Genomic DNA, 13,249 nt, shown 5'->3' on the forward strand with positions numbered 1-13,249 from the left:
CTGGATTGTTTTTTCTCATTTTGGCTGTCATAGTTGACGTGTACCTATGATGAAAATTACAGGTCTCTCTCATCTTTTTAAGTGGGAGAACTTGCACAATTGGTGGCTGACTAAATACTTTTTTTCCCCACTGTACATGTGAGAAGGCATTGATACACTCAATAGCTTTCCTGACTTCATTATGATCTTTCAAAAAAAAATGGTGGCGTCGTCAGCCAAATGTGAATATTTTCTCTTTATCTTGTATCTGAATAGCCCTAAAACTATCCTTGTAGATATGAAGTGCCATAACTGGTGACCAATAAAAATAAGGAGAAATTGGGCATCCTTGTTTAATTCCGCATCTAATATCAAATCTCTGAGGTTCCATGGGATAATTTAACAGAGCTGTTACTATTATTAATTGTCTTAATTACACTTTGAAAATATTGACCAAAACCAAAAAATTGAAGTCTCAAAAAGAAAATAGAACTGTATCAAAAGCCTTGTAAAAGTCTACAAATAAAATAAAGCGATCTTCCATAATGTGCTCATTGTAGTCTATCAAGTCCAATACTAGTTGGATATTATTAAATACGTCTGCCCTTCATAAAAACCAGACTGGGTATCATCAATGATTGTCAAGACCTTTAAGTCTTTCTGCAAAAATGGATGCAAGTATCTTTCCATCATTGTTCATTAATGTGATTAGTCTCCAATTTTCTATCATAGGATCTTTGTTTGGTTATCATAGAAACAGGCAGGACCCCTAAATCAATTGCCTCCTTAAAGACATTAAATATAAATTCAACAATATCCTCCTGAAAATATCTATAATAAGGCCATCATTCTCTGGAGATCTCTTTTAACTTGCTGATACATTTTTTTATTTCATTGATAGAGATCAATTCAGAGGCATCCTAATCCCATTTCAAAAAGTGTCCTAGCTAGGTAAATTATAGTCTACAGTTTTCAATTAATATTTTATTCAAATAATATGTACAGTACAGGCATTGAACATTTTAAACACATTTAGTGACAATGTTGAAACCACATTATCATAGAATGTCTTAACCTATAAAATGTAACTTGAAATATTTACAACCATTCATTTACAAAGTATAACATTTAATGTTATTAAAAACAAAGATTATTGACAGAAGTGGGGGCTTCAGAAAGCTGTAGCCTTCCATTCAAGATATTAAGAGCCAAATACCTGAAACCAGATGTCAGAGCAAATTGGGATCAGCAACCCAACACCAGAGCAAATTCATAGATATGTTGGGAAAGAGGAGATGAGGGACATTATGCCGTCAACTAACTTGTGTAGTGATAATGTTGCTGCCTCTAAATGTCTTCAATCTTCATGCAATCTCAATGGGACCAGCCAAAGATGGAATCATCACTGTGCAGTGGTTCTCAAACCTCTTCTCGGAGACCCCCAGCAGTTCCCTATATTTGATATATTCCAGAGCTAGCACACCTGATTAAACTTGTCAGCTAATTTACATTGACATTTTAGTCATTTAGCAGACGCTCTTATCCAGAGCAACTTACAGTTAGTGAGTGCATACATTTTTCATACTCATCAAGACCTTGATTAGATTGATCAGGTTAGCTAGTTCAGGGCTAGAACAAAATTGTAAAGCATCTAGGTGTCCCCAAAGAGAGGTTTGTGAACCCCTGCATGAGAGGACCAGCTGCTCGTGGAAGTTTTAGATGTCAATACCATAGAATTAGAATCAATTCTATTTCTATGGTCCATACTCCTGAGAAGGCCCTCAGTCCTCCTCACACCACACTGGTCGAAGGTAAGATGTGCAGGACGTAGGTGATGACAGAGACGGCGATTAGGAGGAGAGGCTGAACCTGAGCTTGAAGCTGCCCTGACGATTTAGTCTTCAGCTCCACCTCCACAGGGAAGTGGTCACTCACTTCCAGAACCTGAAATGACGAACTGAGTTTATTCTGTGTCATGATATCTATGACAGAGGAAACAGACATAAAAAGACAACTTTGGCATGTCTGGCATGTTACAGCTTCTCCTGGGGCTTTTTTGGAGATGGAAAAGGATTTGAAAGGCTAAAGAAAACATTAAATAATGTTTGTAAAGAGAAAAGAGTATTACCCTTTCCTTTGAGAGTTTATACTCCTTGGCGATGTTGAAGACCCGAGCTGAATAAGGTTTGATGGCCTTCAGGAAGGGCTGTCCGTGTACCACAATCCTAAGAAAAACAAAGTGTCAATTAAATAGAGCAATATGTTATTGGATCCATCAATGCAGATGGTCTATCATCAAAATTCCCTCATTCAAAGAATGTATAATTTCAGTGTAGCTCATTTTCTAATTTCCACCCACCTGTCATAGGCACAGCTGGTGAGGTCTCCAACAGTGGTGTCCACCTTGTCCCCGATCAACCAGAAGAATCCAGGGTTTGAGAACAGTCTGATGTTTGCCTTGTCCTGCCTTGTGATGTGCCCACAACCAGCATTGAAGGCTCCAAGGAACATCACTTTCTATGGGACAGAGTGGCATTACATTGGTGAAAGTTAGATATGTGAATCATATAGCATAAAAGATAAAACAGTAACTGCATTCATCTTACTGGCACACTTTATTATGAAAAAGAACCAAACAACAAAAAACACCAACAGGTAGTTTAAATTGTTCTCCCAGTCTTGTCATGCCTCACCTCAGTATTCCACTTCATTTTGATTTCCTCAAAGACATCGTAGAGCTTGTCAATCTCCTTGATTGCGTCAGAGGGCGTAGTGTGCAGTGGGATCAGAGCAAAGTCTCCTATCACTGCTCAGAGGAAGATCATTAGTTATCAAAACAATACACATTGAATTTCAATTCTCATGAACTTAAAAAGAACCAACCTGTTTCCTTGGCTTGGAATCTAACAACAAAGGGGTCTCTGGAGAAAGAATCCACACCCCCCTCCTTTTTGTCAGCGTACTGGTACCGATCTGTCAACTTTACAGTCTCATTCCTGTGGAGAGGCGGTTAGTTATAGCATCATTCACTTGGGCTTAAAGTCAAGCAGGGTGCCCGATATTTCAAGGGTTGGACAGGGGAGGCAGCATATTTAGGATGTTTTAAATGATTGCAAGCTTACGTCATGAGAATAGTATTTATAAATTAATGTGAAGTAAGAGCTCTGAAATACATACATATTTTTGTCATTTAGCAGACACTTATCCAGAGCGACTTACATTAGCAATTAGGGTTAAGTGCCTTACTCAAGGGCCCATTGAAAGATCTTTCACCTAGTCAGCTCGGGGATTCAAATATATCATGTAAAATAATGGTGTCCCTTACCGGTACAGATAGACATACTGCTCCTGGTCTTCAGGTGTTCGCCCCAGACCTCCACTGGCAACATATTTATAGTGATAGTTGTCATCATATCTAAGACGGAATGAACAAAGGGGTCTGAGTCCATAAATTAAGTGAAACAAAGTCAAGCATAAATAATGATTCTGTATAATCAAATAAGAATTTAAGTGCATTTAACAAAAGCCTCAAAACACTTTACAGGGGGCAAAAACAATCATAAAGATAATAAAACAACAATAATAAAATATATATATAGCATGCATGATTGAACGGTGCATCTGGTCTGCTAAATGATTAAAATGTAGAGTATTAGATACTTGTTACAGTATATAGATTCTACTGTACTTGGTACTGTATCTGTTGAGCCTCCCCAACAGAGCTTTGGTGGCTTTGCCCTGTAGGTCTTTTACCTCCTGAAGGAGACAGATGTCACAACGAGACACAATCTGTGGACAACAAAGGTCAGAACAGGAATGTCTAACAATCACTGAAAGATACCTATATTATATAGTTGTGGATTAAAGGTTACTACAAGCTTCACTCCGTTGATCTACATGCATGCGGGTGAAGTGGGATTTTTGGAATAGTGGACACCTTTTTGGTAACATGATATCCTCATCGGTCCCATTCACAAGGGGGCGATAGCAAAGTTTTTATTTTTGTATTTTCATTTTGTGAAAGCAAGGAAGAGTCGCCTTCCCTTGCTAGTAGTAGCAGCTAGGTGGCAACCTGGCTTTAGCCTGGCTAAAAACACAAAGCTAGCTACAGAAATAATCATATTCATAATGAAAAAATAACCTGGCAAATATTTGGATACTTGCCGGTGTAACCTAAAACATTCCCATATCAGCTAAAAATAAAACTGCATGTTTTGGTCATGAGAAAAAAAGCACATGGCTAGCTAGTTGTCTACAGCAGGTAATACAACAGGTGACTCTAATCCTGAATGCTGATTGGTTAAAACCGTATTCCAGCTGGTGTCTATTCCACAAATTACCACCGGCTAAAGCTATGTCGTTAAAATGCCTATTTACTCTGTTCAATCTGACTGCGCAATCCACGGTCTCAGCCTAGCCAGGCAATTTATAAACTAGATCTCCACTATAAAAAGCATTTAGACTAACATTTAGTTTTCAACATCGGAGATTTGTATTAATAAATACAATTGCTGTCAGTCTCTCCGACATTTGCAATATTGTTTCAATATTCAAATTCGATCCCTAGCTGTTGCATTGTAATGAACGTGTCGGGAGTCGGGATAAGACAGCCAGTCGAAATCAGCATAATTGTAATGATATACAGTGCATTCGGAAAGTATTCAGACCCCTTGACATTTCTCCACATTTTGTCACGTTACAACCTTAATCTAATCTTGTGTCGAGGTACAGATCTGGGGAAGGGTACAACATTTCTGCAGCATTGAAGGTCCCCCAAGAACACAGTGGCCTCCATCATTCTTAAATGGAAGAAGTTTGGAACCACCAAGACTCTTCCTAGAGTTGGCCGCCCGGCCAAACTGAGCAATCAGGGGAGAAGGGCATTGGTCAGGGAGGTGACCAAGAACCCAATGGTCACTGACAGAGCTCTAGAGTTCCTCTGTGGAGATGGGAGAACCTTCCAGAAGGACAACCATCTCTGCGCACTCCACCAATCAGGACTTTATGGTAGAGTGGCCAGACGGAAGCCACTCCTCAGTAAAAGGCACATGACAGCCCGCCAAAAGGCACCTAAAGACTCTCAGACCATGACAAACAACATTCTCTGGACTGATGAAACCAAGATTGAACTCTTTGGCCTGAATGCCAAGCGTCACGTCTGGAGGAAACCTGGCACCATCCCTATGGTGAAGCATGCTGGTGGAAGCATCATGCTGTGGAGATGTTTTTCAGCGGCAGGGACTGGGAGACTAGTCAGGATCGAGGGAAAGATGAACGGAGCAAAGTACAGATATCCTTGATGAAAACCTGCTCCAGAGCACTCAGGACCTCAGACTGGAGCGAAGGTTCACCTTCCAACAGGACAACGATCTTAAGCACACACCCAAGACAACGCAGGAGTGGCTTCGGGACAAGTCTTTGAATGTCCTTGAATGGCCCAGCCAGAGCCCAGACTTGAACCCGATCAAACATCTCTGGAGAGACCTGAAAATAGCTGTGCAGTGACGCTCCCCATCCAACCTGACAGAGCTTGAGAGGATCTGCAGAGAAGAATGGGAGAAACTCCAAATACAGGTGTGCCAAGCTTGTAGCGTCATACCCAATAAGACTCGAGGCTGTAATCGCTACCAAAGGTGCTTCAACAAAGTACTGAGTAAAGGGTCTGAATACTTATGTAAATGTGATAGTTTTATGTTTAATAAATGTGCAAACATTTCTAAAAACCTTTTTTTGCTTTGTCATTATGTGGTATTGTATGTAGATTGATGAGGAAAATAAAAAATTTATCAATTTTAGAGACAAAGTAACAATGGCGGCCTCTCCAAAGTTACACTGAATATATCCAACTTATACCAGCAAACTAATGTGAAATATATACAACATGTAACTACTTTGGAATGATACACAGGACACCACTATACTGTAAATACAAAACAAAAAGCAGACCACAACTATATAAAAAGTACTAAATACATATAGAAAGTTATACAAAATAATTTAAGTACAGATCGAAAACAGAATTCAGTCCTTCTAGAAAACAGTTCTCCACCCGAGTCATCTTGGTCAAGGTCGCTCACTAAGAATTTCCTACAAAACTGTGCACAATTTACGGGGGACCCGTTTTGGCGTGTGAGCACTACTTTCAAAGCTACTGGCTGAAATTATACAAAAGCGTAGTTCTTATTTTGAGCCACTCTTCCCTAAAAGCAACAGTTCCCTTCTTGTAAGCCAGTATGATTCTGAAAAGACAACAAGAGTCACCTTGGTCAGAGTGTGCATCACCCTGTAGTTGGCTGATTTGGTGGCATCGAAGTTCTGGATGTTGAAGGCACATATCTTAAATCCTGAACATTGCCCATAAATACCAATGAGAAGGAGGGAGAGGAGGAGAGGAGAGGGGCAACTCATGACTGAGCTGATCGCTGTTAACAGAAAAGACGTGAGATTACTGGGCATCCACATATTCCTTTTTTACTATACATTGTGAGTCATTAAAATGGTAATCACTCAGATCACAGTTCATCACCAACTTTTCTGTTAAAAGAAAAACAGATTCCTAATGTAATACCTGCTAGGTAGAAGTTGTGGCACCCTGTGAAGGAATTAATGAGTCCATGATTTCATTCAGGACTGCGACACAGTTGTGTGTAAACAGCTCTGCAATATAAACCCTAAACTAGTTTTTCTTGAATGTCAGTTACTCATTTGGAGCTGTGTCCTGCATTATCAATGTGTTTGTCAACTCCAGGGTAGTGAGTGAATGTCAATCTGAATTAGTTGTTCACACAGGTAAATCATTCACAATCCTCAAATTAAGCTTCACTCAAGCAATGTATTAACTAGTCTTTGTTAGAGAAGCAAACCGTTTATTGCTGTGCTCCGCTATTGACAGTGATTCCATAATAGTGATACAATCAGTTTGAAATTGACCTGTTGGAAAGAGAAACTGTGTCCTTGCGTGTTCAGTCACATTTGACAGTGTTGTTGAACAATGGAGAGGAAGCACACCAATCCAACCAGCTGTCCTGCTTTCTGAATAAGCCCTAGCCCAGCCCTGACACAGTATACTGGTGGTAGAATTCCACTCCAGGCTGTTTCTGCAGTTGGGAAGTCATTGTTAAAGTTGAAAACAGAAGCTTGGATTCAACAACCTAGAGTCCCAATATGATCTTTGTGTTACAAGGTCAGGGGAAACCTCTAGAAATGACGAACATTCCAGAGGAAGTGTTTACCAAATCAAACATACCCAACATGGCCCTGATTAAATTTAGATATAAGTCTGATCAATTCAATAATTGTTTCTTTAAACAATCCCACCAGAGGAAAATTGACTAACCACAGCATACAGCTGAGACTCAAAAGCCTACAGTCAAATGCAGACTCAAAAAGAGCAATCGTCTCCATGATAGTGTTTGTACAATACACAAAGGCATTGAATCAGACGAACATTTAGAAGCTTCTGGTGAGCAAGGTGAAGATAAAATATTTTTACAGAGAATAGCATTAGCCTACCTTCTTTGATGTGAATTTGGTAAATACCAGGCACACCCAAGTGTTATATTAGGCTAATCTTTACACACCTTGCCCAAACTCCCCAATGGCTGTCACTGGGTGTAGATTGGGTAATCCGTTTTCACCCATAGAGATAGATAGAGGCCTCATCTTTGTATCTGTGCTATTATAGTGTCCGTGACAACATGGACAGCGCCATTGAAGCAATCTACATTTTGAAGTAGTCCACTTTCTTCTTCAAAATTGGCTAATCCCTCCTGATGACCCTGTTGGACATGACTCCAACCGGGTCACCAGGAGGGATCAGCCAATGAAGTTGGAAGTCCCACTCAGTTGACTACGTTAAAATGGTGGAAGCCCTCAATGGCGCTGTCCATGCTAACACTCTTTTGGCCACTAGAGGCCTCTATCATTCTCTATGGTTTTCACCACACTTTCAACACATCTTCCTGTCATGTATGTCCCACCTCCTCTTTTTGTTTGTGTGAAGCTGGAATCTACCTGTATTTTTTTATTTTTTTAAAGGTCTCTCAGGGGTAACAGAAAGCAGAGAGTGAACAAACTACACAGATCTGAGTCAGTTATGACCACTTTTCAAATATGTTTAATCATGAACAATGGTCACAGTTCCGGTCTGCTTAACCTCTTAAGGATCGGACCCTTTTTTTTCAATTTCGGCCTAAAATGACATACCCAAATCTAACTGCCTGTAGCTCAGGACCTGAAGCAAGGATATGCATATTCTTGATACTATTTTAAAGGAAACACTTTGAAGTTTGTGGAAATGTGAAATTAATGTAGGAGAATATAACACATTAGATCTGGTAAAAGATAATACAAACAAAAAAACGTTTTTTTTTGTTGTTTTTTTGTTCCATCATCTTTGAAACGCAAGAGAAAGGCCACAATAGACTAAAATGTAAATGTTAATATAATATTGCAGTTTAGGCGCAATTTAGATTTTGGCCACTAGATGGCAGCCGTGGGTGTGCAAAGTTTCAGATTGATCCAGTGAACCATTGCAATACCCGGACTATTTTGTATGAAGTCTGCCCAAATGTGCCGAATTGGTCAATTGATACATTTTCTAGTACATAACTATAGAGAACATACAAAAATGATATGGTAATACAAAATGTAAGTTTACACACTCCCAGGAATGTCATACATGATGCATCATTAGCTTATACCAGGGGTGTCAAACGTACGGCCCGCGGGCCGGATCAGGCCCGCAAACGGGTTTAATCCGGCCCGCGAGATGATTTTGATTTTTTTTTTTTTGTAAAGTATAAAAATGCGCTGCAATTTTTCTATAAAATAAACTGCTGTTCCAATTGCGTCCACTGGATGGCGCAATAGCAATTGTGTTAAGCAAGCAAACTGTTTATACCGGGGCAGAGCAAGTAGGTCAAGCACGTGCAGCCAATGAGCTACTTTGTTTTGCCCGCGATATTTATTACGGCTTCTACTTTTAACATTATGTGCTTTGGCACCCTCATTGCCCCAATATGTCTCTGTCAAAAAAGAGCAAAGTGGACGCAGAGTGCAGAGTGTTCCAAGAAAAATGGTCATCCTATTTATTCACAGAATTGAATGGGAAAGCTGTATGTTTGGTGTGTTCAGAGCATGTTGCAGTGCTGAAAGAATATAACCATCGTCGCCACTATGTGAGTCTTCATGCCGACAAATATGACAACTTTCAAGGACAGCGGAGATGAGAAAAGGTGAATGAACTGTTGGCGGGTCTGAAGAAACAGCAGTCTGTGTTTACTCACAGCCGAGACATCAGTGACGCTGCAGTGAAAGCTAGCTACCTCATTGCTAATGAAATCGCAGTGGCTTCAAAACCATTTAGTGAGGGTGAATTTGTAAAAACATGCATGATGAAGGCAGCGGAGATTGTGTGCCCTGAAAAGCGGCAGGCTTTTGCAAATATCAGCCTGACAAGAAACACAGTTGCAGACAGGATTTCCGATCTTTCAGTAAAGTCATTTATTGCGTTTTCGGTTGCAATTGATGAAAGCACGGACATTACAGATGTTGCACAACTGGCCATTTTCATCCGCGGAGTTGATGACACATTGACCGTCACCGAGGAGTTCGTGGAGTTGGTGCCGATGACAGATACAACGACAGCAGCTGATATTTTTACCGCACTCGTCGGCGCGCTGGACAGGGTCGGAGTGGACTGGTCCCGCGCTGTCAGCCTGGCTACAGATGGTGCGCCCTCAATGATCGGGAAAAAAGCAGGCGTTGTGACAAAGTTCAGAGAGAAAGTGCAATCTGCAAATGGAGGACGTGATTTTTGACTTTTCACTGTATTTTGCACCAGGAGGCTTTGTGTTGCAAGTCATTAAAGATGGATAACGTCATGAAGGTGGTCATCCAAACTGTTAATTTCATCCGATCCAGAAGCCTGAATCACCGTCAGTTTGACAGCCTTCTCAGAGAGAAAGACCACATCTATGGCCTGCCATACCACACTGAGGTAAGATGGTTAAGCCGAGGTGCTGTGCTGAGGCGTTTCTTTGATTTACGAGAAGAAATTGAACAGTTCATGGAAGAAAAGGGCAAACCAGTGTTAGAATTTCATTCCGCAGAATGGATGCAGGACCTTGCATTTATGGTGGATGTTACAGAGCACCTGAATAACTTGAACAAACAGCTGCAAGGGCGCAACAAAGTTGTCACGCAGTATTATGACAGCATACGTTCTTTCAAGTTGAAGCTGTCATTGTGGGAGACGCAACTTGCCGGTGGTGATGCAGCTCACTTCCCCTGTCTGAAAAATGTGTGCGCGACCCAACATGTGGCAGACATGAAGCGGTTCAAAGATAAAATAACGGGACTGTTACGGGAGTTTGAGCAACGCTTTCAGATTTATGTTGATGTTTTTATGTTGATGTGCTATTGTTTTTAATTGATTTTATTTGTATATTTAACCTGTTCTTGACTCTGTGGTTCTTGCACTTGTTTGGGGAACAGGATTTCATTATTTTTATCTACATTTCTGCCTGAGAAATGACACCCTGATATAGTTCTGTGATCTGTGATATACTTCTGTGAATCACTGAGGCATTGTGTGTTTGTGTGTTCTTTGTCCTCAGAACTTTCAAATAACTTGAGGTGTTTTATGATTAATAGTGATGTTGTGCTTTTGGACACTGTCCTCAGGCTCCAGCTTTATGTTTATATGTTTTTATGTTGATGTGCTATTGTTTTTAATTGATTTAATTGTATTTGTATATTTAACCTATTCTTGACTCTGTGGTTCTTGCACTTGTTTGGGGAACAGGATTTCATTATTTATATCTACATTTCTGCCTGAGAAATGACACCCTGATATAGTTCTGTGATCTGTGAAACAGTTATGTTAATCACTGAGGCATTGTGTGTTTGTGTGTTCTTTTTCTTTAGAATTTTCTAATAAACTTGACGTGTTTTATGATTAATAGTGATGTTGTGCTTGTACTATTTTGGACACACTGTCCTCAGGCTCCAGCTTTATGTTGTATGTTGATCGTATTAAAACAAAGAAAACAATCGGAAGTTGTTGTTTTTAAGTTATATATACCATGATTTTTCCGGTCCGGCCCACTTGGGAATAGATTTTCCTCCATGTGGCCCCTGAGCTAAAATGAGTTTGACACCCCTGCATTAGAGTGTCTAGTTTGAGAAACAGACTCCTCACAGCTCCACAACTGGCAGCTTCATTAAATAGTACCCACAAAACACCAGTCTCAACATCAACAGTGAAGAGGCGACTCCGGGATGCTGACCTTCTAGGCAGAGTTGCAAAGAAAAAGCCATATCTCAGACTGGCCAAAAGAACACAGACACTGGACAGAGGAAGATTGGAAAAAGGTGTTATGGACAGACAAATCAAAGTTTGAGGTGTTCGGATCCCAAAGAAGAACATTTGTGAGACGCAGACCAAAAGAAAAGATGTTGGAGGAGTGCTTGATGCCATCTGTCAAGCATGGTGGAGGCAATGTGATGGTCTGGGGGTGCTTTGGTGGTGGTAAAGTGGGAGATACAGTGGGGCAAAAAAGTATTTAGTCAGCCACCAATTGTGCAAGTTCTCCCACTTAAAAGGATGAGAGAGGCCTGTAATTTTCATCATAGGTACATGTCAACTATGACAGACAAAATGAGGAAAAAAAATCCAGAAAATCACATTGTAGGATTTTTTATGAATTTATTTGCAAATTATGGTGGAAAATAAGTATTTGGTCAATAACAAAAGTTTCTCAATACTTTGTTATATACCCCTTGTTGGCAATGACACAGGTCAAACGTTTTCTGTAAGTCTTCACAAGGTTTTCACACACTGTTGCTGGTATTTTGGCCCATTCCTCCATGCAGATCTCCTCTAGAGCAGTGATGTTTTGGGGCTGTCGCTGGGCAACACGGACTTTCAACTCCCTCCAAAGATTTTCTATGGGGTTGAGATCTGGAGACTGGCTAGGCCACTCCAGGACCTTGAAATGCTTCTTACGAAGCCACTCCTTCGTTGCCCGGGGGTGTGTTTGGGATCATTGTCATGCTAAAAGACCCAGCCACGTTTAATCTTCAATGCCCTTGCTGATGGAAGGAGGTTTTCACTCAAAATCTCACGATACATGGCCCCATTCATTCTTTCCTTTACACGGATCAGTCGTCCTGGTCCCTTTGCAGAAAAACAGCCCCAAAGCATGAAGTTTCCACCCCCATGCTTCACAGTAGGTATGGTGTTCTTTGGAGGCAACTCAGCATTCTTTGTCCTCCAAACACGATGAGTTGAGTTTTTACCAAAAAGTTATATTTTGGTTTCATCTGACCATATGACATTCTCCCAATCCTCTTCTGGATCATCCAAATGCACTCTAGCAAACTTCAGACGGGCCTGGACATGTACTGGCTTAAGCAGGGGGACACGTCTGGCAATGCAGGATTTGAGTCCCTGGCGGAGTAGTGTGTTACTGATGTTAGGCTTTGTTACTTTGGTCCCAGCTCTCTGCAGGTCATTCACTAGGTCCCCCCCGTGTGGTTCTGGGATTTTTGCTCACCATTCTTGTGATCATTTTGACCCCACGGGGTGAGATCTTGCGTGGAGCCCCAGATCGAGGGAGATTATCAGTGGTCTTGTATGTCTTCCATTTCCTAATAATTGCTCCCACAGTTGATTTCTTCAAACCAAGCTGCTTACCTATTGCAGATTCAGTCTTCCCAGCCTGGTGCAGGTCTACAATTTTGTTTCTGGTGTCCTTTGACAGCTCTTTGGTCTTGACCATAGTGGAGTTTGGAGTGTGACTGTTTGAGGTTGTGGACAGGTGTCTTTTATAATGATAACAAGTTCAAACAGGTGCCATTAATACAGGTAACGAGTGGAGGACAGAGGAGCCTCTTAAAGAAGAAGTTACAGGTCTGTGAGAGCCAGAAATCTTGCTTGTTTGTAGGTGACCAAATACTTATTTTCCACCATAATTTGCAAATAAATTCATTAAAAATCCTACAATGTGATTTTCTGGAAATTTTTTTCTCAATTTGTCTGTCATAGTTGACGTGTACATATGATGAAAATGACAGGCCTCTCTCATCTTTTTAAGTGGGAGAACTTGCACAATTGGTGGCTGACTAAATACTTTTTTCCCCCACTGTATGTACAGGGTAAAAGGGATCTTGAAGAAGGAAGGCTATCACTCCATTTTGCAACGCCATGCCATACCCTGTGGACGGCGCTTGATTGGAGCCAATTTCCTCCTACAACAGGACAATG

General features: G+C 40.8%; 1 protein-coding gene across 3 annotated transcripts; it reads right to left on the minus strand.

Annotated features, from left to right (window-relative positions):
- Window positions 1-948: 948 nt before the first annotated feature.
- LOC121538344 (deoxyribonuclease gamma) lies at window positions 949-7,662 on the minus strand. Of its 3 annotated transcripts, XM_041846246.2 has the most exons (10): window positions 7,492-7,626; window positions 6,548-6,571; window positions 6,241-6,401; window positions 3,668-3,768; window positions 3,305-3,394; window positions 2,863-2,975; window positions 2,673-2,785; window positions 2,339-2,496; window positions 2,108-2,204; window positions 949-1,923 (listed from the first exon to the last, which is right to left on the minus strand). In XM_041846246.2, exons 3-10 carry the CDS (start codon window positions 6,385-6,387, stop codon window positions 1,771-1,773), a joined length of 972 nt encoding a protein of 323 aa, XP_041702180.2. In that variant the 5' UTR covers window positions 6,388-6,401; window positions 6,548-6,571; window positions 7,492-7,626; the 3' UTR covers window positions 949-1,770. The 3 variants fall into 3 exon arrangements, with proteins under 3 accessions (XP_041702180.2, XP_041702178.2, XP_041702179.2); XM_041846244.2 differs by lacking the exon at window positions 6,548-6,571 and having other exon boundaries at window positions 7,560-7,662; XM_041846245.2 differs by lacking the exon at window positions 6,548-6,571 and having other exon boundaries at window positions 7,492-7,623.
- Between the last annotated feature and the right edge of the window lie 5,587 nt (window positions 7,663-13,249).

The sequence above is a fragment of the Coregonus clupeaformis genome, chromosome 24 (genome assembly GCF_020615455.1).
Source record: "Coregonus clupeaformis isolate EN_2021a chromosome 24, ASM2061545v1, whole genome shotgun sequence".
In the NCBI taxonomy this organism is placed as follows: Eukaryota; Metazoa; Chordata; class Actinopteri; order Salmoniformes; family Salmonidae; genus Coregonus; species Coregonus clupeaformis.